At 47.9% G+C, this 27,486-nt stretch overlaps 2 protein-coding genes across 4 annotated transcripts in view; both read right to left on the bottom strand.

Annotated features, from left to right (window-relative positions):
* Positions 1-18,958, bottom strand: part of TRIM14 (tripartite motif containing 14) — a 30,919-nt gene extending 11,961 nt beyond the window's left edge. Inside the window, exons 1-4 of the mRNA XM_066256674.1 lie at positions 18,685-18,958; positions 15,898-15,993; positions 5,732-5,965; positions 272-434 (exon numbers count right to left, since the gene is read on the bottom strand). Coding sequence (XP_066112771.1) covers positions 272-434; positions 5,732-5,965; positions 15,898-15,993; positions 18,685-18,897 — 706 coding nt within the window. The 5' untranslated portion in view covers positions 18,898-18,958. The remainder of the gene's footprint in view (positions 1-271; positions 435-5,731; positions 5,966-15,897; positions 15,994-18,684) is intronic.
* A 1,963-nt stretch (positions 18,959-20,921) lies between these two features.
* Positions 20,922-27,486, bottom strand: part of CORO2A (coronin 2A) — a 50,621-nt gene continuing 44,056 nt past the window's right edge. For all 3 annotated transcript variants that reach the window (XM_066256669.1, XM_066256668.1, XM_066256670.1), the window contains 5 exons: positions 27,376-27,472; positions 26,524-26,636; positions 26,091-26,181; positions 24,895-25,169; positions 20,922-23,888 (listed from right to left, as the gene is read on the bottom strand). In XM_066256669.1, the coding sequence (XP_066112766.1) occupies positions 23,757-23,888; positions 24,895-25,169; positions 26,091-26,181; positions 26,524-26,636; positions 27,376-27,472 (708 nt within the window). In that variant the 3' untranslated portion in view covers positions 20,922-23,756. The remainder of the gene's footprint in view (positions 23,889-24,894; positions 25,170-26,090; positions 26,182-26,523; positions 26,637-27,375; positions 27,473-27,486) is intronic.

Raw genomic sequence — 27,486 nt, 5'->3', positions numbered from 1 at the left:
CCAGCTGGGACCCCGGAGCAGGCCAGGTGGGGGTGTGGCAGAAGCTCAGGAGCAGACCAGTGTGGTTTCGAGAAGCAGAATATGGTCTCAAGATGGGGAGGAAGTGAAGGCAGAAGGGTGGGCTGGGCGCAGGCCCGGGAATCCTTGACCACCTAGCTGAGGGGCTCTGTGTAGGAGAGACAGGATTCGCCGTGGTGGTCGTCCCAGGTGTCTCTGGGCTAAAGGACACTAAGGGAGTAAGAGACACAAAGTTGGTCACATGGTGACTTACTTTCCTTTAAGCGAACCTCTAGTGGCGTCTGCATCATGTTCTGCATGGCTTCCACGAAGCCCTTGAAGAAGATCTTGATGGGCTCGAAGGACTGGGGCACGGGGTGGCACAGCTCCACCAAGCTCATCTGCTGCTTTATCTCCTTCTCAGTGGCCGTGAACTCCTGCATGGGCACGCAGGGTCAGGGTGACTCCACAGTGACATCAGGACAGACCTGGGCCATCAAGCGCAGGCCCCACCACACCCTGGGCTATGCAGCCAGGAGCGACTGCGCCAGGCCCACCCAGCAGGCCCTGGGGTGGAGGACGTGGGGCAGTTCAGTCCGGCTTTAGTGCCGGCACCATTCCTCCCTTCTCCCCTTCCTGCCTCCGTGTTCACTGAGACCTTTGCTGTGCCAGGCGTTGGCATTAGCAGCAGAAAGAGGGGGCAGTATGACTACTCTGCCTTTAAGTTGCTTGCCACCTTGAAAGCTTTACAGACAATGTGACAGGGTTCTGCCTGAGATACAGAGGGGACAAGAAGAGTGAGGGGCCAATTTCTCTGGGGAAGGAGCCCCTGGAAGTTCAAATGAAATGCTGCCCAAGGGGTTGTGGCTACCACAGTGGGGACCTGGTCCTGTTTTCTGCCTGGATAGCACCTTTTAAATCTCCTTCCTGTATGGGTGTGGCTTTGCTCAGTAAAAGCTGGAAAATACACTCTCCCGGTCTCCTTTGCACCCGTGGGGCAAGTGTGTGATGTGACACCTCCAATCTAAGACTTGCATGCTGAAAGGAGAGGTGAAGAACTGACAGCCTCCTGTAGGGGGCAGTAGTGGTGGAGGTTTCAGGGCCAGTGCCCTGGGCCAGAGCTGTGATTTCTTGCTCAGCAGAGAAGCAATGGGGGTCAACCTGGAGCACACCTGTGCTGTGGCCTGGACTTCATCCTGACTTTCTGGCCCTCCTGGAGATCCTAGGAGCTGCCTAATACTCTTTCATAAACTCCTTTATTTATTTATTTTTTTCAGTGAGAGGCAGAGTGGCAGAGAGACTCCCACATGCGCCCCAACCTGGACCCACCCAGCAACCCTTTTGAGGCTGATACTCTGCCCACCTAGGGCCGCTGCTCCATTGCTTGGCAACCAAGCTATTTTAGCACCTAAGGAGAGGTCATGGAGCAATCCTCAGCACCCAGGGTCAACTTGCTTGAACCATCTGAGCCATGGCTGTGGGAGAGGGAGAGTGACAGAAAGAAAGAGAGGGATGGGGAAGGGTTGAGAAGCAGATGGTTGCTTCATCTGTCTGCCCTCACTGGGATTGAACTGAGGATTTCCACAAGCCGGTCGAAAGCTCTACCATTGAGCCAACCAACCAGGGCCTATAAACTCCTTTCTTCCTTCAAACAGTTACAGTAGATGTTCTTATTTGCAGCTAAGAACCCTGTTGGCACTTTCTGAAGGGCTGTCCTGGGCACGGAGTTAGAAGACAGCAGATTGTCTTAGGTGAGCAGGCCCTGGCTAGTGGGCAGTGCTGCCCAAGACAGGGAGGGAGGGTGGGTTGGGCAGAGGTAGGCCCACCAGGCAGCATGCTGGACCTTGGGAGAGGGCTGTGAGATGGTCCCCAAGCCCCGTCCCGCCTGCGAAGCTACGGGTCTAGAGTTCATCCTCATTTGGGTGGGGATGAAGATAATTTGTGGGAAACCAGGGCTAAGGTCACACTTGGAGGGCTGGAGTGGAGCTGGCCAGGGAGTCAGAGCACTAGCAGGGAGGGCAGGTGGGTGGGATAGGACTGGGGAGGGGAATAAAGGACAAATGTCACCACCTGGTAACCCCCAACTCCAGCATCTCGCACAGAGCCCGACACAGAGGAGGTTCTCAGTAAACATTTAGGTTGAAATAAATGAATGAAACAACACATCTGCTTGTTGCCTTTGCAGCTTCAGAACAGCCTCCAGCCACCCATTTCTTGAGCCAGAAATCGACAATCATCTTGGATTGCCCCACTTTCAATCACCAATCCCTTAAACCTGCCTTCCTTTCATCCCTACGGCCCCTTCACTGGTCCAGCCCACCATCATCTCTCTCCTGGACACTGTGGTCTCCTAACTTCCCTTCTAGCATCCAGTCCTGGCCTGCCTAGTCCATCCACCAATCTCACCAAAGTGACCTTTCCAAAACATTAACCTGACCATGTCATCCCTAGTTCAAAACACCCCCCTGGCCCCCATCTCTTTACAGGACCAAGTCGAAGCTCCATGGCCAGGTACATGGCCCTTCATCCACTAACCCTGGCCTCCTGATCCAGCTGCATCTCCCAGCTCCCCTGCCCTTGTCCCCCCTGCCCCACCTCCAGCCAGGCTGAGCCAGGGCCTTCTCCATCCAGCCTGCCAAGCTCTCACCCGCTCATGGTTCCTTTCTGCCTGGAATGTCCCCTCTGCTGGGTCCCTCTGTATATCCCTAGTGAGCTCCCCCTCATCCTCCCACCCCCTGCTCCAATATCACCTCCTCCCAGAAGTTTTCCCTGACCCCCTATACAGACTGAACACACTTTTGCTAGCTCACTTGAGCTGTGTTGTGAATACCTGTTCCTGAGCTTGTCTACCACCCATGAGCTACTCGTGTGGAGCTGGGGCCTGGCGCAGAACAGGCTGCTCAGAGCACATTTGATGAATAAATGAATGAGAATGGGAGGACTAATGAATGACGAAAATCAGTAGCTTTGACACTGGAGAATAAAGAAAGAAGATGACAAAGCCTTGAAACTGTATCTGTGATAGAAGGATAACATTCTTCTCCATGGAGCACCCCTTTGAATCAGCTATCCTTCAGGGGTACAGTTATTTTAAAAGAGACAAACTGTACCCCCATGTACATCAGAGTACAGTATCCATTGAGCCTAGAGCAACACCTCACCCCAAATATTTTGTTAGGTTTTTTTTTTTTAATTTTTTTTTTTTACAGAGAGAGTCAGAGAGAGGGATAGACAGGGACAGACAGACAGGAACGGAGAGATGAGAAGCATCAATCATTAGTTTTTCATTGCACGTTGCAACACCTTAGTTGTTCATTGATTGCTTTCTCATACGTGCCTTGACCGCAGGCCTTCAGCAGACTGAGTAACCCCTTGCTCGAGCCAGTGACCTTGGGCTCAAGCTGGTGAGCTTTTTGCTCAAACCAGATGAGCCCGTGCTCATGCTGGCATCCTCGGGGTCTCGAACCTGGGTTTTCTGCATCCCAGTCTGATGCTCTATCCACTGTGCCACCGCCTGGTCAGGCAGGTTTATTTTTTTAATTGAATTTATTGGGGTGCTGACCTGTGGTGGCACAGTGGATAAAGCGTCGACCTGGAAATGCTGAGGTCGCCAGTTCGAAACCCTGGGCTTGCCTGGTCAAGGCACATATGGGAGTTGATGCTTCCAGCTCCTCCCCACCTTCTCTTTCTCTGTCTCTCTCTCTCTCCTCTCTCTCTCCCTCTCTGTCTCTCTCTCTCCTCTCTAAAATGAATAAAATTTAAAAAAAATTTAAAAAAAATTTTTAAAAAAAGAATTTATTGGGGTGACATTGGTTAATAAAATTATACAATTAATAAGGCTATACAATTCTATAATACATCAACTGCAAATTGTATTGTGTGTTCACCGTGCCATGCCAAGTCTCCTTCATCTCTACTATTCCCCTCACCCCGCCATATGCTTTTCTACCTCCTTCCACCCCCTCCCCCTCTGGTAATCACCATGCTGTGGTCCATCCATGCAGGTTTATTCTCTTGTTAGCTAGCAATGAGACACAGGATGAGTTGTCTAAAGCCAATAAAGGTACAAGAGTGGAAGTATCACCCTGGCTTGACTGGTTTTGTATTGCCTGATTTATTTGTATCGTTTTCCAGCCAAAGCCATGCTAATCTGTAGTGAGACTCAGTGCCAGCTTTATTTAGTTGTACCCTGTCTTGTCCCAGGAGTCTTTAAAGCATCTTAGAAAGGTTGTCTAACGCTGCAAGATTTTCCTTTACAGTGAGAAAAATAAAAGAAAGAGGAAACCAGGATAAGAATGTGAACTGGAAGACAGAGTGAGATGAGGCACAGAATATAAGGTCTACTGGAAAGTTCTGTCCGTTTCTATCACAACAAGTTTCGACACGTAAGCACGTGTTTATTTGGTGTATGTGTGCCTCTGTATTTTTATCACTTAATGTATACATACTGACGTAGCAAATTAACTAAAACAAAGTTGATTCACGTTAGTCTTATGTGTGAAGCGATAGTGTACCCATGGCTACTGATAAAAGTTCATTTACGCCACTGTAATTTTTACGAATTTCAAGATGGAAGAAATGCTACAGAAGCATGTCTGTCGCATCCACCATATTCCCCGGACTTAGCACCCTCCGACTATCACTTGTTTTTGTCCTTACAAAATTTTTTGAAGGGCCAAAAATTCAAAAATGAAGAAGATATCAAGCACTGGTTCAATTTTTCGCATCAAAAGATAAAACATTTTTCAAAAATGGAATATACAAATTGCCCTCATGCTGGCAAGAAATCATTAATAATAATGGCAATTATATTATTTAATAAAGTTTACTGACGGTAAGAAAAATTTGTATTTTGTTTTATTCCAAACACGGACAGAATTTTCCGGTAGACCTTATATATGCCACAAAGTCACAGCCCAGCTATTTGAAACAGATTTGGCTCTGAGCTTCCCAGAAGCCACAGCAAAGAAGGAAACAGTCTATATGAGTGGGAACAGTCCAAGTGCACAGGTGACTGCACAGGAGTACTGACAGAAGAGAGGAGCTTCTCCCCTGTTCCTTGAAGACAGGGAACCCACCCTCAACACATGCTTTTGCTAAGTGTAGCATGAACATCACAGGGGCTATTTCTTAGAGTTCCCCTCGGTATAAGGTAATAACCTCCACTAGAGCCCAGTGGACAAGGACTACTATTCTTTTCTCCCCTTTGAGCAAACCCAGCTCGTGAGGTCTGTGCAGGATGACACAGGCCTTCCCAGGAGGGCTCTCAGTGACAACTGCATAGGTAGAGGGCTGGGCAATGATACCTTGTGGCTTTAGAATCAGAGAAACCTGGGATCTGATCCCAGCTCTGCCATCTACCAGCTGTGTAACCTCAAATGGGTCCCTTCATCTACTTGAGCATTAGTTTCCCATTCATAAAGAGGGGTGAGAATATCCACTTTGCAGTTCTAGTACATATTAAAGCTAAGATACATCAAGTACTTGGAACACTGAGACCCTCAAATATGGTGGCTGTAAATGTTATTTCATTAGTCCAAGATGTATATTGTCTTCCTTATTGTGTATATTTTCGGATCACTTGTGTAGGGGCAAAAAAGTCTACTTGCTAACAAGGCAATTCTCTGGGTGTTTACTCACGGTGTAAATACTGTGTTCAGTGCCACAGTGACCAGGATGCAATGTGGGTGGTGGGTGGCAGGGGGCAGCTGTGAGGGCAGAAACCCAGCATTACCTGCAGCAACTGTACGGGGCTGGGCTCCTGGCTGATACTCCAGACCCTGTCGGAAAGACTGTCCAAGACGTTGATTTGGTCCTCACAAGACTTGATTTGCTCCCCGTATGCCTGGAGGGTAACCTGGGTATTTTTATCAACTAATTTCTTGGCCAGCATTTCCTCTTCATCAAGTAGTAATCTGAGTTCAATAAATTTCCCCGTCAGCCAGGTTTTACTTGACTCTGCACGAGCCTAAGAAGAAAACCAGTTGCAGATGATGAGCGCCAACCAGGAAATCCAGAATGATCAACATGAAAAAGCTCTCACGACATTTAAAAGCAAGGTGGCCAGTCAGGGACAAGATCAACTTATAAAAACTCAAGCTTTCCTAAGTACCAGCCATAACCAATTGGAACATGCATAGAGAAATAAAAGTCTTTTTTAAAATAGTGGACAGAAGCCTGGCCTGAGGTGGCACAGTGGGTAAAGCGCCGACCTGGAATGCTGAGGTTGCTGGTTCAGAACCCCAGGCTTGCCCAGCCAAGGTACATACAGGAAGCACTACTACAAGTTGCTGCCCCTCTTTCTCTCTTCTCTCTCTAAAATCAATAAATAAAATCTAAAATAAAATAGTGGACAAAAATATCTAAAAAAAAAACAAAAAACCTAACAAAACTGTAAAGACCTATATAAAGAAAAGTATAAAATTGTACTGAGAGCCAGATAGCTTGGTTGGTTAGACAAGCATTGTTCCAAAGTGCAGAGGTTTCTGGTTCAATCCCTGGTCAGGGCACTTACAGGAGCAGATCAATGCTCCTCTCTCTCTCTCTCTCTCTCTCTCTCTCTCTCCCTTTCTCTCTCTCTAAAATCAATAAAAAGAGAAACTGTACTGAAAGGCAAAGAAAAACCTGAATGCATGGAAGAAAAATATATATCTCTGGCTAAGGAAGATTCTTTACTATAAAGATGCTATTTATCTCCAAGTTAGTCTATAAATCGGACACAATCCAAATAAAATTCTTAACATGCAGATTAAACAAAACACATAAGCACGAGAAAAGCCAAAAATTGCTTTAAAACGATCAATGAAGGATGAGCTGCCTTATTAGATATCAAAGAAATTAAATGCTAAAGGATTTAAAACTGTATGGCTTACGCACAGACAAAAAAAATCAGGAAAATAGAATAGTTTAGAAAAGAACACACATATATGTATGATAATGGTAGCATTTCAAATTATCGGGAGGGAAGGACCTACAATTCAATAAATGGTATTGGTACAATATGTAACTAATCTTGTATTTGACAAAAGATTTCAGTTAGGTCCTTATGCCATATATGAAAATAAATTCAGACAGAACCTTACCTATGAAGTAGTCTTGCCAACAAATGTGAACCTAAATCTGATTAAGCCTCTCGATCTAAATAAAAGATTCAATTAAGATGACAGAGGAACATGTGAACCATCAACTTAAGAAATACATCAAGCAAGTGCATTTTGAAACTTTATTTTACTCCTGATTCAAACAAATAAAATGTGACATTTGTAAGACAATTGAAAATGTGACTGCCTGACCTGTGGCAGTGCAGTGGATAGAGCGTCAACCTGGAAGGCCAAGGTTGCCAGTTCAAAACCTGGGGCTTACCCGGTTAAGGCACATATGACAAGCGAGCAATGAACAACTAAAGTGAAGGAACCATGAGCTGATATTTCTCACTTCTCACCCCCCTCCTCTCTCTGTAAATCAATAAATAAAATCTTTTTTTTAAAAAAAAGAAAAGAAAATGTGATCACTGATTGGATATTTGATGATAGTAAGGAACTATTGTGAATTTTCATGGGTGTGAGGATGATACTGTGACTCTGTACTTTAAAAAAATGAGTCCTTATCTTAAACTCTTACAGATGAAATATGTCTGAATATTTTTTTCTAAAAACACGTGTATGGTTGTGGTTTTTCACAATAAAAGGAAAACAAACAAGATGTTCCAAACAGATTAACACAATACTGTAAAGAAAAATAAACCTATTAGAATGAAATACAATTTCTTTTTGAGACAAAGAGAGAGAGGAGAAGAGATGAAAAGCATCAAGTCATAATTATGTCATTTTAGTTGTTCACTGATTGCTTTCTCATATGTACCTTGACCAGGGTCTCTAGCCAAGCCAGTGACCCCTTGTTCAAGCCAGCAATCTTGGACTCAAGCCAGAGATCATGGGCTTCAAGCCAGCGACCTTTGGGCTCAAGCCAGTGACCATGGGATCATGTCTATGATCCCACATTCAAGCCAGCTATCCTGCACTCAAGCTGGTGAGCCCACACTCAAGCCAGTGACCTTGGGGTTTCAAACATGGGAACTCTGTGTCCCAAGTTCACACTCTATCCACTGTGCCACCACTGGTCAGGCACAATTTTATTTTTTAAAACTTGGGAGAAGAAGACTTCTGTAAGAGGAACCCCAAATTCATATAGCAAAAAGGGAGCCATGGCAGGTTTGAACACATAAAAAATGAAACTTTTTTTAAGCAGAAGGCACTGTAAACAAAGCTACATAACAGTTAACAAACTACACAGACTTTTTATCCATAATACACAGTAAAAAAAAGGTCATTCAACTTAACAGTGGGCCAAAGATGTGCAAGAGCCAACGATGTAGGAAAATCAGCTTCCCAGTCAAGGAAGTGAGCAGTGTAATCAGAAAATACTTTCTGGCCCTTGGACTGGAAGACTGAACTGAGGGTGAAATCACAGTCTGTAAGAGTGTGTGGAGCAGCACTCTCATACATGCGGGGGCAGTGTCTATTGATACTGCATTTTTACAGGGTGATAGGGCAAGATCAAAATTTTAAATGCATAAGTCCTTTGAGGCAGCAGCTCCTCTTGTAGGAACTGACTCTACAAAATGTTTTCACACGTGCACCAAGATGCACACTACAGAATTTTGGGGATACAGAAAAGTTGGGCAATATGGAAAATATACATATATATAACAAATGTTTATTGCATAAGTTATGTTATATTCATACAATGAAGTAATATATAGTGATTAAAAAGAATGCAGCTTTCACCTGACAAGGTGGTGGTGCAGTGGATAGAGCATTGACCTGGGATGCTGAGGTCCCAGGTTCAAAAACCTGAGGTTGCTGGCTGGAGCATGGGCTCACCAGCTTGAGTATGGGGTCGCCAGCTTGAACGTGGGATCATAGGCATAATCCTGTAGTCTCTGGCTTGAAACCCAAGGTCACTGGCTTGAAGCCTTAGGTTGCTGGCTTGAGCCCAAGGTTGCTGGCTTGAGCAAGGGGTCACCAGCTCAGATGGAGCACCCCCCCTCCAACCTCAGTCAAGGTACGTATGAGAAGCAATCAGTGAACAATTAAAATGATGTAACTACAAGTTGATGCTTCTCATCTTTCTCCTTTCCTGTCTGTCTCTGTCTCTCTATCTTTCTCTTTCACTAAAATAAATAAAATAAATAAATAAATAAATAAATAAATAAATGCAGTGTTTTGATACATTCAACAATATGGTTATGCTAAATGAAATAAGCCAGACACAAAAGGACAAATACAGCATGATGTTACCTATATATATAAATATATATATATTTTTGTATTTTTTCGAAGTTAGAAGTAGAACGACAGTCAGACAGACTCCCATATGCGACCGACCTGGATCCACCCAGCATGCCCACCAGGGGGTGGTGCTCTGCCCATCTGGGCGTTGCTCTGTTGCGGCCAGAGCCATTCTAGTGCCTGAGGTGAAGGCCATGGAGCCGTCCTCAGAGTCCAGGCCAGCTTTGCTCCAATGGAGCCTTGGCTGTGGGAGGGGAAAAGAGAGATAGAGAGGAAGGAGAGGGGGAAGGGTGGAGAAGCAGATGGGCGCTTCTCTTATGTGCCCTGACTGGGAATCAAACCTGGGACTTCCACATGCCGGGCCGACAATCTACTGCTGAGCCAACCGGCCAGGGCCATAAAATATTTAAAATAGGCAAATTTATAGAGACAGGAAGTGGATTAGAGGTTACCAGGAGCTGTTTGGAGGGGAATGGGAAAAAACTGCATAATGGTTACAGAGTTTCTGTTTGGGGTAATGAAAGCATTTTGGAAACAGGCAGTGGTGATGGTTGTATAACACTGTAAATGTAATTAATGCCACTGGATTGTATAGTTAAAAATGGTTACAATGGTAACTTTTATGTTATGTATATTTTACAACACACATCAAAAGAATGCAGTGGACCTCTATGTCCTGTCATGGAAGCTCTCTGAGATACCACTTGATAAAGAGCAAGCTGCAGAATAATACCTATAGGCTGCTCCCATTTATGTAAAAGATAACAGAACAACAACTATAGTATTTGGATATATGCATCTGCTTGCAAGTGCATGTAAAATATCTATTAGTTGTGGTTACGTTTGGGCAGAAATGTGGGGCTTAGGGTATGGTGAATAGTAACTCACTTTGTACTTTCTATAGTTCTGTACTATAATCTAATATTCTACTGTTTACATTTTAAAAAATAAGCATGTATTCATATGTTACTAATACAATGTACAAATATAAAACAGAGAAATCACTTGGAAAAAAAAATAGGCCAGCCTCTTTGCTTGGCCCATACATCTGTATCGCCCACATAGAGAATGACCCAGGCACCTGGGCAGACACGGGGTGGGCAGGCTGCCCTGTGATGCCATGTTCTCTCCCTGTGGGGCAAGAACATATCATTCGGTAGGTTCTGGGGGTGGGTTCCCAAAGTCTGGGTTTCCTATGCAGTGTTCTAGGCAGTGGTCAGGTTCTGGGGCTAGCTTACACCACCATATGTCATATAGGTTTTAATTGTCTTTGGGCTAGCCTGGGAATTAGTCTACATTTACACATGGTTTCTATGGGTCATTGAGCCTGGACCCAAATATATCTTTGCTGAACAACCAAATAAATGAAAGAAAATGTGTTTCAAACCCTGGATTTATAAACACATTTTCAAGGCAAGATACATAAACATACAGAGGACCTTCCTTTAGAAACCAGGAGAGTGACTATATCTCCTCCCAACCCAGCTATGTTCCAAGAAGTTTCTACAGGTCCACTTTGTAAAGAAGAATATGCAAAATAATTTTAATGACTCCACACGTTGTTATAACTGAAAATACCCACAAGAAAACTTTAAGTATAAGCATATAAGGCTGATTTTATATATATAATATAGTTAAAAACTTTAAAAAGCCTGACCAGGCGGTGGCGCAGTGGATAGAGCGTCAGACTGGGATGCAGAAGACCCAGATTCGAAACCCTGAGGTCGCCAGCTTGAGCATGGGATCATCTGGTTTGAGCAAAAGCTCACCAGCTTGGACCCAAGGTCGCTGGCTCGAGCAAGGGGTTACTCGGTTTGCTGAAGGCACACGGTCAAGGCACATATGAGAAAGCAATCAATGAACAATAAGGTGTCGCAGTGAAAAACAGATGATTGCTGCTTCTCATCTCTCTCCATTCCTGTCTGTCTGTTCCTATCCCTCTCTGATTCTCTCTCTATCCCTGTAAAAACAACAACAACAACAAAAAAAAACTTTTAAAAAAGGAGAGAGAGAACTCTGGCAATGAGACAAGGAAGTATGCTCTCTGGTTTAGGCTGTATTGGTTCAAAGTGAAACTAGATCCCAGACTGAACTGGGCTGAGGTTTGGACACAGCTGGATGGGGCTGGGGCTGGGTGAGTGCAGTTGAGGAAGGTCAAAGGACGGTGGGAGAGAAAGAACTTGAGCAGCGATGGGCTTGGGAGGTGAAGCCTTTTGCACATGGAGTGCCTGTGTGAATCCAGCTCTGCCTAGTTCCCAGAAGTCCCCCTCTGGTCCTGCGGAAGGAGGAGCCTGTGAGGAGAATGGGAAGAACTGCTTTGCTGAAAACTCAGTACATCTTTGGACAATCCTGCTATGGATGCCTCTCAAGGGTGTCCCACCAGGGAAGGAGGTGTGCTTGCCAACCCTGCCCAGACCACATTAGCTATGATATCCGTGCACTATGATATGTGACAGTGGCCAGCAGGAGGAGGGAAAGGAATGGCTGTGCCCAGCAGGGTGGTGGAGACCAGAGGCATTGTCAGGGTCAACAGCAAGGCCTGCCCGAGTCCTCATCTTCCTAGTCTCAGTCTGGCAAAGGCTGGTTCATGTCATCCCGCTAAGTTCTTGATCCCATGCTGTGGTCTAGTCCTTATAGCTCCGCTGGGTCACAGGGAAAGGCACAAAGCCGGGAACCAAGGATGTTTATACAGTCCCCAGGCACCCATCTAGGGTTGTATTCCTCAGGTCTGTTCCTGGCCTTCCCCTGCTCTGTTCTGTGGGGCAGAGGGGCTGACTCCTGCAAGCCAGGATCCCCCTTCAGGCTCAGTTTGGTCAATGGGAGGAGGACCAGAGGGAGGTCAGAGACTGAGGGGAACAGCCAAGGTATCCCTGCTTCCCTGGGTCCCCTCCACCCTCCTGCTCCAACAGGACAGGCCTGCTCTGCTCCCAGCTCCTGCCTAGGTGGCCCTGGACTCTGCCCTCTGCTAACACCACCTCCTCCCTTTGTCGGTGCAGCCCAGGGGTGAAGGTGCTTCCTGCTGGTGCCAACTGTCTCTCCACCCCCTCATTGGCATCTCTGTCTCTTCCATGCCGGGTCACCATCCCCTGCATTCATCCCCTCTGGGTGAGACCCACAAAGTGGCTCTTTCTGTCTGGGGTGGACCCCCATGGATACAGCCATGGCCCCAGGTCCATTTCTACCTATCTACTAACCAATAAATTATTTCCTCTCCCTGGGTGGCTCCATCTCCCAGGTCTTTCAGCCTGGCAGCCTGTGCACATTCTAAATACCTGACCTAGGTCTGGATTCAATAGACATTAACCAAATTTAAATATATATACTTTTTCTTTATTTATAAAATCATCAAAAGCTCATTGTAGAATGTTTGGGAGATTCAGAAGGAAGACCCATAACCACTGCATACCACCATCTTATCCCAGTTTGAATAAAAAGTAAGGGTAGCAGGCAAGCATTGAATTTTCCCTACACCAGCAGGAATTAGCCCCCTGAGGAGCCCTGATAAGGAAGCAAACAACCTATTAACATGGATGTCACAAAAAAGTCATTTTATAGGTCTTAGTTGGAGATTAATGACCAAGTCCTTCTTGATTGTTCTGTGAAAAGGAGTGGTTGGTCAGGCCTGGGTGTTGGCTTCTGAACAGTAGACTTTGGACCATGTATGAACTTTATTGGTTTTAATTTATTTACAAAACTGTTTTATGGGTTAATTTTCAGGCGAATGGCCTCTCCTTGGTACTGCCCTGTGTCAGCAAACACAGAGCGGCGTGCTGGCCCCAGAGCGTGCCTGCTACAGCGGGGCAGGATGCATGAGCCCTCACCACCCTCTGCACCTACAGAACCAGATGCATCACTTCTGGGAATGTGTCTGGAAGGAAATAAATCAAGGTGCCAAATAGTCACTGCAGTGTTATTTCCTATCAGTGAAAAACTTGAAATAATCTAAATGTTCAACATTAGAAAAATGGCTTGATGAGTCAAAAAAAAAATTTTTTTAAACCCCCCCTCAAACAAAAATTTGTGGAATCAAACAAACAACAAAATAGGATCTCTTCAGGTGCCCAAAACAAAGAGGGAACTTGATGTCAGAGCCATGGGCAGAAGATGAGTTGAGTGACCCTGGGAAGGAGGGCCATGGAGGTGCCTGAGAACACCCCACAGAGGGGCCTGCCCATGCAGGAGGGTGCTCAGGGCACCCAGCCCCATTCCAGCTGAGAAGGGAGCGGGCACCTGCATCAATTCAGAGTCACAGAGAGCTGCTTCAGCCACGAACGAGGCACCAGGAACCCTCTACCCACTGGCCTGGGGAAGTGGCAAGGAATCTTGTCATCCATCCAGGGTCGTGGGAGAAAAAAGGGTCACTAGCAAAACAAACCAGTAAACCCACCAACAGGCTTGGAGTCTGAAATCACGGAGCCTCAAAACTAAAAAGTTCTCACGACAAGTAGTCTGGAACTGCCGAAACGCAGGGTCCGCCACGATGCTCAGGCCACAGTGCTCTGAAGGGGCACTCTCGCAACCGGGCATGCGGGGCATCATGGGAAATACCTCCTGAAGGCAAGATGGTGATACAAATGTCGGGTCACGCTGGGAAACGAACCACCATGCCTCACCTCCATACTGGGGCATGATACTATCTAAAAGCATATACTTGTACAGAAAAAAACCTCAAAGTGTGACTAGTGGTTGACCTGAAGTGGTAGAATTATGGCTAAATTTTTTTTTTTAATCTGCTTGTTGACCAGAACTTGAAATATAAATGCCCACAGGGGACAGCCTGGTCACACAGAGAGGAGAGTGGGCAGGCGGGGGCTGGGACGTCCGCCAACACGGGCCCTTCTCACCAGCATGTCTGTGCTCAGCTCTGATGCCTCCCACGTGGGAAGGTAGACTTAGCGTGGCCACATCGTCCTACTTTTCTACGTCTAACTTGTTATACAAATACCGCTCAGCCTGAATATGCTGACCACTAATTACATTTTTCCTGACTACCTTCTGAGGGCCACTTAGGTGTAAGTCTGACCAAACATGTTCAGGATTTGTATGCTGCAAACTACAAAGTGCTGATGAAAAAAAACCAAGATCTAAATCAATGAAGAGCTATACCGCGTTCATGAATTCTCAGATGCCGTAATTACAGAGACAGAGAACACATTCGTGACTGCTAGGAGTTAGGGACTGGTGGGGGAAGGGGTCGGAGTCACTATAAAGGTGCAACAGGAGGTAGATCCTGGTGGTGAGGGGACAGTTCTGTAGTTTGATTACAGTGGTGGTTACTCGAATCTACACGGTTGACACAGAACGTATATACACACTGCCAATCTTTTGGTTTTGAAATTGTATTATTGTTAGGTAAGGTACAACCCTTGGGGCAAACTAGGTGAAAGGCACACAAAACTTACTCTCTTGGCAACTTCCTTTGAATCTGTAATTATTTCAAAATAAAAGTGTGACGGCTAGGGAGGTTATAAGAAAAAAAATCATTCCATAGATTAAGCTGAAGCCTGCTTGCTTACACTGTCCGCGTGGATTCTGACTCTCGTCTTGGGGGCCATCACGCTATATCTGCTCAGAGACTCGCAGACAGAGAACGTCTGCTGCCACAGTCAGAGCCAGTATCCCCGCCGGACCTGTGGCGGCCAGGCTGGGGCTCACAGAGCCCTCAGTGGAACAGGCCCTAGAAGGGCTTAAAGAAAGGGGAGCTGCAGCTGAGAGGGTCAGGGACTGTCCAAGTTCACAAAAAAAAAGGCCTCTGGAGAGAGAACAACTTTTTGACAGTCAAAGGGCATCTCATGACTTCCTTTTAAAACCCACAAAAGAATCCATTTAAATAAACATCATCAGGAAAGGAAAAGCCTGAAGAAAATAAATATTTGTGGAATATATTTATATCTATACCTTACTTTCTTTCATCTAAAGAAGTATTTGTGTGTTTTAGGCTGTATGCATTTTGCTTTGTTTAAGGTGACTAGTCCCTTCAAGAGAATAATAGCCTTAGCGATGGTGAGGGAAAGGCTAGTCCTCCTCTGTGAGGGGTGACGGGGCAAGGGGACAGTGATGGCAGAGGCAGCCTCGCCACAAAGCTAATGGGACAGTATCGGGCCCCTCACTAGCAAGACCCCTTCGTGGTCTTGCACCCAATTCTGTGTTCTTTTGCTCAAAAAGGACCCCCTAACTCAGCAATTTTCAACCTTTTTCATCTCATGGCATACAAAAACTATTAAAATTGTGCAGCACACCAAAAAAAATATACTTTTTGCCACTGTGACATAAAAAAAAAATAGGTATAATTTTCATTCATTCACAATGAACAGCTATTGTTGTGTTGGCTGTTGTCATTTTTTTTAAAATTTGGCCACCTAAGGGAAAAGAGGTCAGTGCCGCTGACTAAATAGTCAGGTATTAATATGTTTTAAAATTTTTCACGGCACTATGGTTGAAAATCGCTGGCCTAAATTATAGCAGCTGCAGCACTCCCCCCCCCTCCCCACCTGTCCTGCCCCCTTTGAGGTTGGTTTTTATTTTTCCTTGGCTCCATATTGAGGAGAACCTTCCGTCTGAGGAGAGCTGTCGACATCTCAACTAGGACAAGGAAGAAACGCCCACTTGCCTTGAGCTGCTCGGCAGCGTCTTCTATCTGGCTTTTGCTGTCCACTTGCTGCTGCTTCTTGGTTTCCAGCTGCTTTAAATATTCCTGGGTGAGTTCCTGTATGTGAAGGAGTTAGGGGAAAGGTCTTAATATCGCCACTTCCGAGATAACAAGTCTCCCCAGGGGTCCTCTCCTCTCCGCCCTGTGCTGTGTTTCAGCTGAGGTATCTGAGATTTGGAAGATGAGATGACTCGCCCAAAGTCAAGTAGCAAGTTGGAGGATGAGCTGCAACGAAGGCCCCTCTGGTCCTCAGAGGCCCGCGTCAGGGACTCTTCACACCGTGATGGCTCCCCCTCTTTATCTAGGACAAGATTGCTTGTGACCTGCTTTTTTTAGTCCCTCAAACAGGACCTTAGGACAAGCAGCTTAGGGACAGGGAAAAGAGAATTCATTTACAGAGAGAATATTAATTGAGCACCTATTGTGTGCTGGGCCTTGTTCTAGGAGCTGTTCTCATGGAACATGCATTCCTGAGGGGTCTGTGGCCCTCCTGGGGTTCAGAAGACCCGCATATGTGAGAGGTCTGTGGGGTTTATGCTCTCCTCTCCCTCCGACTGGAAATGGCTCCCTTCCCTACCTGGGCTTTTCTACAACTGTCACTTTTGCAAAGGCCTGCTCTGGGACCCTTTCCCTGCCAGTGGGACTTTACCCCCACGCCTCCCCATCCTAGCCTTCTTTCAGCTGGCCTTCCGCTCCTCTGCTCAGTTGACTGGCAGCTTCCTGAAGGCAGGCCTGCTCCATTCCTGGCTCCCCCATAGGGACTCGGGGATGACCTAGAATTGTTTGCTGACTCAAACAGAATTGCCAGGGGCTGCCAACTTCAAGTGGAGACCTGGATCCACCCAGTAAGTTATAAGCACAAGCCTCAGTCTGATAAGAATGCCTGGTCTGAGTCTCACGTGACCTTGGAAGGTGACTTCACTCCTCTAAACCTTGTCTTCCTCAGCTGTAAATATGGGAAAACCCCACAGGGTTGTTGTAGAGAATAAGTACTCTAAGTGCTTGGTGTAGTGCTTGGCAGACAGTAAGTGCTTAATAGATGAAACTTTTCTTATTTTAACATCCAATAAGCGTTTGCTGCTTTGTGCAGTTTTATTCTAGGTGAAGTATGGGAGTGGGGACACATTGGTAACTCAGGACACAATGGTAACTCAAGTTCCAGGAGCACAACCTGACCCCACTGTGATTTCTAAGCCTTCAAATCCAGCTCCTGCCCATTAGTCAAGGATGCCCCCGCCTCCTGATGCCTGTGCCCTCCAGTCACAGGGTATTTCTCCTGTCTTGGTACTTGGTGGAATCCTACTGATTCTTTAGGGCCACTTCCAGCGGCTCTTCCTCCAGAAAATCTCCGTGGGCTTCTTGCCTTGGTTCACATTGTCTTCTATCTGTCTTGCACTGACCACTGCCTCAGAGATCCCAGTTACAATACTCACCACACTGTGTTGTCATTGTACTCCCCGCACCAGCCAGGGAACTCCTTCAGGTCAGGTAAGAATTTATCTATTCCTTGACTCATGGCACAAGGTATGTGCTGAATGGATGTTTGATGAATGAATGCATGAATGGATGGATGACAGATAAATAAGTAGGTGAGTAGGTGGGAGTGTGGATACAAAATGGGTTCCCATAGGTAGATGGGTAGACTTACCCACGTATCTCTGCACAGCACCCTTGTTAACTCTGGAAAACAGCCTTTTGAGGAGCTATTATTATTAAAGCCACTTTATATATAAAAAAGGAGAACCTTAGAGGCATAGGGAGGCCTTGAACCCAGGATTCCAACTGCTGGACTGGCCTTCACAGGGCCCATTCTCACCTTGGAGCTACAAGGTCATTAACAATGTGATCAAATTAAATCATGTCGTGCAAGGGAAAGAGATCCTTTATTGTGGAGCTGGGTTAATCATGGAAGACTTTGCAGGTGTTAGTGGTAGAATCAATGTCTGCTAGAGACCAGGTGGGCCTGCCTACCCAGAGAGGTGGAGGTATTTGAGCAGAGCCATAGAACAAGTAGGTCACGGGGCTGGAACAAGAGTGCGGAGCCCCTGCCACTATTTGAATTAAGCAAGGGTGAGGGCTCCCAGGTGAAATGGATCTCGTGGCACCCAGTCTATCTACTCAAGGCCTGGGTTCAAGGCCTGCCTCTGCCTCCACAGCCTTCCTTTTCTTGTCGATAAGATGGCTGTCCTAGCTCCCACCAGGCAGCTGGGCTTGTGGAATAAGAGTGTGTGGAGGGGGAAGGGCAGAGGGCGGAAGGTAGAGGTGACAGTTCAGGCTGCTCCCAGAGCAATCTGGCAGTCCACAGTCCCTCCCTGTGAGCTCCAGGAGAGAAAACCCGTAGATACAGTATTTGTGTAGCTTTCCAGGCACCATGGCTGTTTCCTAATAGAGAGGGATTTTCATTTTTGTTAAAAGGCGGATTTTCTTCCAGCCCCAGAGCAGAGTGGTGGACCCGCCATGGTGGACAGGTCAAGGGCATCTGGGAACCAGCTGAGGCTCCCAAGTGCTTGGTGTAGCACTCCCAAACCCACCTCTTCTGCAGGTTAACTGTTAACTTTGGCTCCCTTTTGTCCTGAGGTGGCTTAATATCTCATTCTGAACAATAGGTAGGCCACCTACAAGACCGCCGGGCTGCCTTGAGGTTTCTAGGCCCTAACGGGAACTGGCAGTTGGACCCTGGGCACGCCTCTTATATGGATGTTGCTCCGGGGGCTCGACCCCCCGCCCCGCTCGTCCCAGCGCCCCCACCTGCACGTGCGCCGCCTCTTCCGAAGCCAGGCCCACCGGGTGGCCCAGGTGCGCGCCCAGCACCGGGCAAAGCGCGCACACGCAGCGCCGGCAGCGGCGACAGAAGAGCTCGGCCACGCGGTCGCTGTGCTCTGGACAGCGGTAGCAGCATGCGTCCTCGGACTCCGCGGGGCCGGGTCCCCCAGGTGTTCCATTTAGCGCCGCGCCCGCCATTCACTCGCACGGTTTCGGGCTGCTGGGGCTGCTGGGGTTGCCGCGGTGCAGGAAGAAGCGCTGGTGGGGAATCGAAACTGGGGCGGTGGGGCGGGGCCCCCGGCTTGGGCCGGCCCAGCTCTGGGATGGAAGATGACAGGCGTCGCGGCTGGGGCTGAGGTGAGGGTGGGGGACCGTGGCTGCATCATCCCTCCTGACCCGCAGGGTGCTCTCCCGCCTCACCTGCCCCCAGCAGTGTTGAGCTGGTGCTGAAAGCTCAGGCCTATTCTAGCCGGCTTTGTGGCTGGCCTGGAGGAGGGAGACCACAGCAGAATGGGGGTTTGCTCCTGCATATCTTAAAAACAAAACCACCAGTTATTTTAGCAGCAAAATAGATTTACTAGGAGAGGAATTGCAATTTGGGACAAGCGAACTATAGCCAAAACCATAGGCAAGTCCAACAAACAAAGAAGAAGAATGTTATTTTGTAGAGAAAAAGGAGGAAGTTGGGAGGGGTTGTTTTGGAGTTCATTGAAGGAAAGTGACAGTTCAGAGTGGTGACAGTTTTCATCAGCTGGGTTGTTGGGCAAGAAGGAAATCTTCCAGCTCTTGGAGTAGTAAGGTAGTATCCACTTGCATTGACAATTCTGCTTATTGGGGTCTGTATTGAGTGGTAAGGCTCTCTCTCCCTTCTGGCCTCTGGACTCCATTTTAAATGAGGGTTCCCTTTATTTTCACACTCCTAATGAGCTAACTGGAAGGAGGTGGGCTTCCACCCTCATTCCTTAGTGAAGCTAGTTCAGGCATGCTAAAAAAATCGGGCAGGTGGATGGGTCCAGGTGGCTGTGGCCTTTCAGAGTAGTATGCATGTATCTACACTTTCATTTTCCCTTCATTGTCTCTTGCCCTTTCCCCAGAAGAAATAACCATTCTCAAAACTGTTAGAAAAACCCTGGACCCTCCAATTGCTCCACGTTGGAGTCTCAGCCTCAACAGTATGGCGCGTTCTCCAAAAATTAAAAATAGAACTACCATATGATTCAGTAATCCCACTTCTGGATATTCATCTGAAGAATATGAAGTCAGTATCTTGAAGAGATAGCTGCACTCCTGTAGTCACAGTAACCAGGATATAGATATAGAAACAAATTGTCCTTCAGCGGGTGAATGGATAGAGAAGACGTGGTATATGTTATATACACCGAAATGTTACTCAGACTTGAGAATGGAAATCCTTCTATTTGTGACTTGGATGAGCCTGGAAGACATATGAAGTGCAATAAGCCAGGCAGAGAAAGACAAAACCTCTGTGTTATCACTTATATGTGTGGAATCTAAAAAGAAAAAAAGGTTGAACTCAGCAAGAGTAGAAACATGGGGAAAGGTACCAACTCAATATAAGATGTATAAATTCTGGAACTTTAATACACAGCATGGTGATCATAGTTATGCTATATTGTATACTCAAAATTTGTTAAGAATAGATCTCAAGGGTTCTCAACACACACACACACAATTGGTAACTATGTGAGGTGATAAGTATGTTAATTAACTTGTGTTAATCATTTCACAGGATATGCATATATTAAATCCCCACACTGTGAAAGTTAAAAAAAAATATATAAATGATTTTTATCAATCATACTTCAATAAAGCTGGGGGGAGGAGTCTCAGCTCCCCCCTACAAGGCTCTTAATTTTTCATATCTTTAATCCCTGCCCTGTCTGTGCTCTAACCTTGGCTTGTTTCTGGGAAAAGAAAAAAGCAATTTTCTCTGCTTAGAACACATTTTCCCCAAATACCCATTGCCCTGCTTACTCCTACTTATCTTTCAGGTTTGTGCCTAAATATCACCTCCTCCAGAAAACCTTCCTTGCTTCTCCCAAAGCAGCCTACATTTCCCCTATCCTGGGCCTCCCATTTCCTCCAACCATGACTTAACACTTCAGAGGGCAGGGACAAATTCTGTCTTACCTGTTTCCCAGCCTGGAAAAGTAGGTACTTAATTGTTATTTGTGAAAAAAAGCAAGAAAAGGAAAATGGCATGTATTAAAATGTAGGCAGATGCTGTTTATTATTATTTTGTTATATTCTTTCCATAGCACGATCCCTTATTTATTTATTTATTTATTTATTTATTACAAAGGTACAAGGAATTTCAGAAACAACATGAAAACAAACTTTCAGGCACGGTTTTATATGAAAAGCATAGAGCAATTTCTGACTTCCTGCTTCCGACTGTGATACAATCTCAAGTGTTGTTCCAGGAAGAACCACCACCGTAGCGCTGAGGTGGGTACACCCTAAAGCTCATCTCCCAGGGCTGTCTTCATTCTCGGAAAGTTCCTGAGTCAACAGTCAGGGGGCTCCCGGGCATGGCGCAGAGACCGGTGCACACCTGCTTGCCCTGAGCGTGAGGGCCTGGCCTGCAAATTCTGGGCAAGTTCCGCTTCATCAGTCAAGAACATAAACAATAAAGAAATTTTTAAAAATGGCTTAAAAAAATATCGGATAAAAATTACCTATCCCTCTCCCTTGCTGTGAAATAATTTAAATAATTTACTCTAGATGTAAAAAAAAAAAAAAAAAAAAAGAAAGAAAAAGTTTGTTCATGGATGCCTTCGTATTATTTCTAAGCCTGAGGTCTGGGTCCCTGTGGGGTGGGGGTCGGTTTGGGAAGGGGCGGCTCCACGCTGAGGAGACATCCCGGGAGCTCCCCAGACCCAGCCCCGCCTCCACCACTTTGTAGCCAGTTCCTTGGGCAGGCAAGTTTATTCTCTGAAGCAAGTCTTCTCTCCTGAACAGGAGGATAATCGTGCCTGCCTGACCCGCCTTAGAGTAGGAAGTGTCAGTGAGCGGAGGTGGGAGGGCTTTGTAAACTGTTAAGTGCTGGCCACACAGGAGGCAAGAGAGGGGGCCCATCCAGTGGAGTTCTGCTTCCCTGACAACACCTGGGATTTGGTCTTTGGCAAGCTTGGCAGGGCCCCAGCGACTAAATAAATGGAGGATAAGACAAGCAACTGGGGTCTCTGGCATGTGCAGGCAGACGGGGACATAGCCATGGCTAAGGGAAGGGACAGTCAGGGGCACAGAGTCCCTGGCCTGGAACAGCGGGTGGGGGTGGGCAGAGACCTGGTGGAGGGCTCAAACAATGCTTCCTGATTTTAGCGTCTAGCCAGGGCTTAGAGGACAGAGTTTGAGTCCCAGCTCTGATCTGGTGCTCCTTGTCCTCATCTTTACTGTATATGTAAGTTCAGATGGACTAGCCCAGTGGGTCTCCACCCTTACTGTATTGCAGAATCACCAGGAAGTTTATAAAACATACAGAGGGTCAGGCCCTCGTCTGCTGATTCAGCTTCAACTGGTCCAGGGTTGGGCCTGGCTTTTGTACTTCCTGAATGCTCCCAAGGGGATTCTAAGGTACAGCCTGGGTTGACACCTACCAGGCCAGGTGACCTGCAATCCCCGTTCTAGCTCCAGGATTGCCCTATGCAACGGGCAGAACTCATCGTCTGCCCTCCTCGGTAAGGAGAAACATTAACTTCCAGTATTCCTTATCTCCAGCTAGGCCACTGTACTGACCACTGAAAAAGAGAGATCTCAGAGGAGGGCTCAGGACACAGATTCACAAAGGAGGGACACAGAGGAAACTCAAGCTGGGGAGGAACTTTAGGGCTACGTGGTCTTGCTTCCTTGACTCGTACAATCATCCTTCTTCAGGAGCCCTCATGGCTGGGCCGCCAGGGGGCTCTGCGGGCAGACTGCTGGTGCTGGTGCTCCCTACCTCCTGGGGGCCTCTAATGTCACCTTGGACTGACATCTGCCTATGTTATCCTGGCAGAGGAAGGCTCTGTGACCCGAAGGCTTCGGTAGCTGTCAGTGGACGTGGGCAGCGCCCTGACGTCTGTGTCCCACAAGAGTGTCTATCCACATCCAGCTGATTCTGGCGGAAAAGAGGATGGTTTTGCTCTCCTGTCTGTAATCTGGAATTGGGTTGAACCTTGACATTTTCCTCTGAAGTCAAACTCTCTCTGCCCCTTTGCCAACGTCTCATGAATTCTAACAGCAAACCCAGCACATCACCTTACAGGTAGTTTTCCTTAGGTCAAGGCCAACATTTTTGGTCTTGTGATAGCAGATTCCAGGGCCTCTTTTGTACAAATAGAAAAACTGAGACCAGAGAGGGAATGACTTAAGGTCATTTCAAGTCAGGGGTGTGGCTGAGGCCAGAACCAGTGGATTCCTGCTCTGTGGGTCGAGAACTATAAATCGGACCTGAAACAGCAGGAAGCCGGAGCTAGGAGACCAGGAGCTCAGACCAACCCTGCCACGAACTTTCTGGGGAAATTCATCATTTTCCCCACCTGTAAAATGAGGAAGCTGGGAAATCATTGGTTTTTCAGACTTCTAAATGTTTTTTGAGTAGCAAAACTAGGTATTCCATTGAAGCCAGTATCTAAAACAGAAGGGAGTTGTCTGGTTGGAGTGGGGGGAGGGGGGTACAGCTCTCCTTAGCTTTTCCCTATTCTGTAGGCCACAACTGAAAAATCACCGGCAGGTTCACCTCCTAGGTCCTCTCAGCTTTAACTTTCTACAATGTTCCTTCCCTTGGGAAGTTAAAGCTTGTCACGGACCCTTACAAACAGAACTGAACAGAAGGCAAGTTATCGTCTACAAAGAGTCAATGGAGACACTGTTGTTTTGAGAAGGCAAATAGAAAAACGGCACCATGTCCCACTGGAATCTTCCGGCGACCGAGTTTCATTTTCTGATAAAAATATAGAAATAGTGGTTGTTCTCGGGGGACTTGTGGTGTGGTTCCGGACCTCCCCATGGAGCCGAGTGGTGTCCCTGAGGGCGGAGAAGGCAGAGGCCTCTGCTCAGAACCAATCTGGACTCATCCGCAAGTTTTTGATCTCCAGTTCCAACTGTTTGGCTTGAACCTCGCGCTGGGTCAGCAGCTCCCGGAGTCTTCGGATCTCCTCCTGTTGCCGGTAGAACATCTGCAGCAGCTGGGAAAGCACAAAACAGGGGGCGGAGTCACGCAGGCGTCCTGGGATTGGGGGGGGGGGGGGCAGGACGCCAGCAGAAAGGATAAAACATTCTGGTCCCTTCTGGACTTAGAAAGGTGGAGGCGATTAAATGAACCTGTTGAGGCCTGAGGGGCAACCACCGCTTAGATCTTCTACAAAAAACCTTGTTTTCTTTACCTAATAAATAAAAATCAAAGACTTTTGATGTTTCAGACTTTTTTTTTTTTTTTTTTTTTTGCTTCCTTAGATTCCCCCATGGGATAGAGGAAAGGATATTTGGCCCTGATGTCTGGAGATTGTGGAGTTTGGAGTTTTCACTACCACTGAACTGTGTGACTTCAGGCAAATTACTTACCCTCTCTGAGCCTTCACTTCCTCCTCTGGGGAATGGGGGTCAGAAAGCTAACTTCAGCATTATCACAGCTGCTGCTGCTGCTGCTGCTGCTGTACAGAACGGCACTAGGTGTTGGGTGCTCCCCCTAGATGCTCGCAACTTTATTAGCACCCCCACTAGAGCACTACAGGAACTGAAGCGAAGAGACACAACCCCTGGGGCCAGCGTCGTGCAGTTAGTGCCCAGCAGAGCCAGCGTGGGAATCCTTCTGTGAGACAGCAGCCCTTGAGTTTTCAGCCACCACCTACTCACTCCTAGGGCTGCTGAGAGAATTCACTCGGACGATGTACCAGTGTCCACCACGGGGCCTGGCACACAGCAGCCACTTAACAAATGTTGACTCTGAAAGCACAGAACATTCCTCAGTGTGGGAACTGGAAGGGATTTTAATACCTATTGAGTCAAACCTTCCTCATTTTCCAGATGGTTCTCCACCATCTGTGTAAACTCACCATCTGGGCGTACGGACAGTGCTCACTGCCTATTTGTTGAATAAATTAACAAAGTGAATTAAGTAGCAAGGCTGGGCCACAGAGCTGGTTATTTTCCCCACTCTCATCTCTCCACTCTCCCACCCACCCCCATTCGCACCTCGTTCTCTGTCTTTGGTGGGGGGCATTCGAAGATGTCAAAGCCATTTGTGAGCCAGGCTTTCTTCTCCTCCAGCCTGTGTTCTGCTGTCCATCTTGGCGCCTTGTCCTCCAGCAGAGAGAGGCGCCTCCGGCCATCTTCTGCAACCAGCTTTTCTGTCTGGCCCCGGAGATGGGACGAGGCGGGGGCCGTGGGGTTGGAGAGCTGTCTCTCTGGGGGTTGAGGCTGAGGGCTCAGCAGCTCGGAGCCAGGTCTAAGGGACACCAGGACTGGCTCTGGGAGGGAAGCCAAGGGCTGTGTGAGGACTGAGTGTCCATAAATACATGGGCATGGGGGGCACTGACTGACACACGGGGGGCATGCAGAAATGCAGACACACAGAGAACGTGTGGGAAATCCCGCCATATGCAGATAGTATGAACCCCCGGATTGGGGCGGTCAGTGCAAATCAGTCTCACATGTGTGACTATCTAAAGAGGCCGGTTTGCAGGAGCAGCTCGGTGGCCCCGCCCCAGACACCAGAGCTCAAGTGAAGCCTTGCTCTTGCTCTGTAGGGACAGTGCCACCCACACTGCACTCTGCCATCTACCAGGTTATGAATTCTCCCAACACCCTTGGGGGAGGCAGGCATCACGGAGGAGGAGGAGGAGACTGAGGCCCTGAGAGGAACGAGACTAGGGTTATACCGAAGAGGGCTTTGTGGGTAGAAGGGGAGGGAGACCCCAAGCACAGAAGCAGCACCTGGGTGTGGGTAGGGAGCACCCACGGCTTTCCCCTGAGCTGGCCCTTAAGTTGACAGGACAGGGAGGGTAAGTCAGGGCAGGCAGTGGGCAGAGGGCCTGGGTGGGGGCTGCTGCCGAGAGGGTCTCTTGAGTATTTGTGGAGGTGGGGGTGGCAGCGTGGGGAAGGGTGTCCGGCTGAGACCCTCTGGTCGCTGTGCACAGCTCAGAGTTTAAAGTAGTTTTCCATGGAGCAAAATTCCCTGATTTGGAGGGACTGTTCTGAGTTACTTGGGACAAGTCCCTCCCTTCCTGGACCCTATGTGGCCATCCCAGCCCCTGGGGACTGACTGTCAAGGACCAGTCCTCTGGGGTTTCAGGGGAATATAAATACAGTCCAACCCCTCCCCGCTACTTGGGCCAGAGGACACTCCATTTCCCCCACATTCACCCGAGCCTCCTCGCTACTTTCCTTACCTTTGTCCATTCCACTGAGCCACTCCCTGGCCGTCAGAGAGGGCTGGGCCCCCGCGGTGGGTGGGTAGATGTCCTCCTGGTAGGATTCTGACTGCAGGAGAAGTCAGGACAGTAAGAGCTGGGGTCGGGGAGGCCACCCACAGGGGGGCGCTTAGATAGCTGGGGGTCCAGGCCCTCCCCAACCCCTATGAGTTGAGAAAACCAAGGCCTAGAGAGCAAAGGGTCATTCCCAAGGTCACAAGGCAACTCAAGAGCAGAAGGGAGGACAAGTCAGGACTCCTAGCTCCCAGTGACGCCTCACTGACCACAGGAAAGGCTTCCCCTTGATGGGAGGGGCCATCAGCCTCTCTGGCGCTGCCCCAGGGCCGGGCCCGGGCTCTGGGCTCAGCCTTCTCCAGGAAGGGTTCCCTTGCACACCCCCCACCACTCTTACCCGCCGGGGCACAATCATGGATATGGGCTCGATGAGACTTTTGGTTGTAATCAGTTTGTAGAAGCGGAAGATCTCACAGGTGGACACATCGAGACCTCTCTTTGGCATAACACCTGCCGAAGAACGGTCAACAAGGGCTAAGCGGTTCCAGCTGGGCTGGGGCCCCAGGGCCCGGTGTGAGTGGCCAAGCCAGGCTGCGCACCTGGGTGTAAACAGGGGCCACTCTCCTCGGCTGGGCCGGGCCCCGTGCTGGGGAAACGGGGTGGAAATGATCAGACCCTGTCCCCACCTTGAGGAATTTAAATGATTTTAGCTCAACTTCTGCAGGAAGTGTGCTCTTGCTCTGGGCCCTCCATCGCCATTCCCACAGCTCATGGCCCGTATACTTTTAGTAGAGCTTATCCAGTTTTATTTTGTTTACTGTTAGCATGGTGCATCTTTCTCCATCTCTTTGCTTGTAATATAGCTAGGTCTTCATGTTTTAGTGGTGTCTTAAAGACAACATACGGTTGTGTCTGGTTTTGTGTTTTATCCCCAAACACACTGAGAAAGTAGGGGCTCTGTTTGGTCAGTCTCTCCCATCTCTCTGCTACTGTCTAACTGTGACCCCTTGGCCTAGAATACCTTCATTCTCTCCCCATGCTGTGCTCTGCCTCCTCTTTCTGTTCCTCAAATGTTGCCTCCTTCAGGAAGCCTCCCTGAGAACCTCCCGCACACCTAACTAGAGCTCCCACTGAGTCAGACTGTTGACCACCATCTCCCATCCTGAATGTGAGCCCCTCCAGGGCGGGGCCCGAATCTGACTCATCCCTGTCTCCCCAGGTGGCAAGCGGCCTCGGTGCCCGCACTCACCGATCCCCTTCTGAGGGTGATTGGAGCGGTATTCGGTCAGGTAGTTCAAGTGAGGCTTTTCGGCGCTCACCTCATAGTAGCGGATGTTCCCGTCTCCCTGTGGAGGAGGAG

Source organism: Saccopteryx bilineata, chromosome 2 (genome assembly GCF_036850765.1).
Source record: "Saccopteryx bilineata isolate mSacBil1 chromosome 2, mSacBil1_pri_phased_curated, whole genome shotgun sequence".
Lineage (NCBI taxonomy): Eukaryota > Metazoa > Chordata > Mammalia > Chiroptera > Emballonuridae > Saccopteryx > Saccopteryx bilineata.
This window is presented reverse-complemented; position numbering and strand designations above follow the sequence as displayed.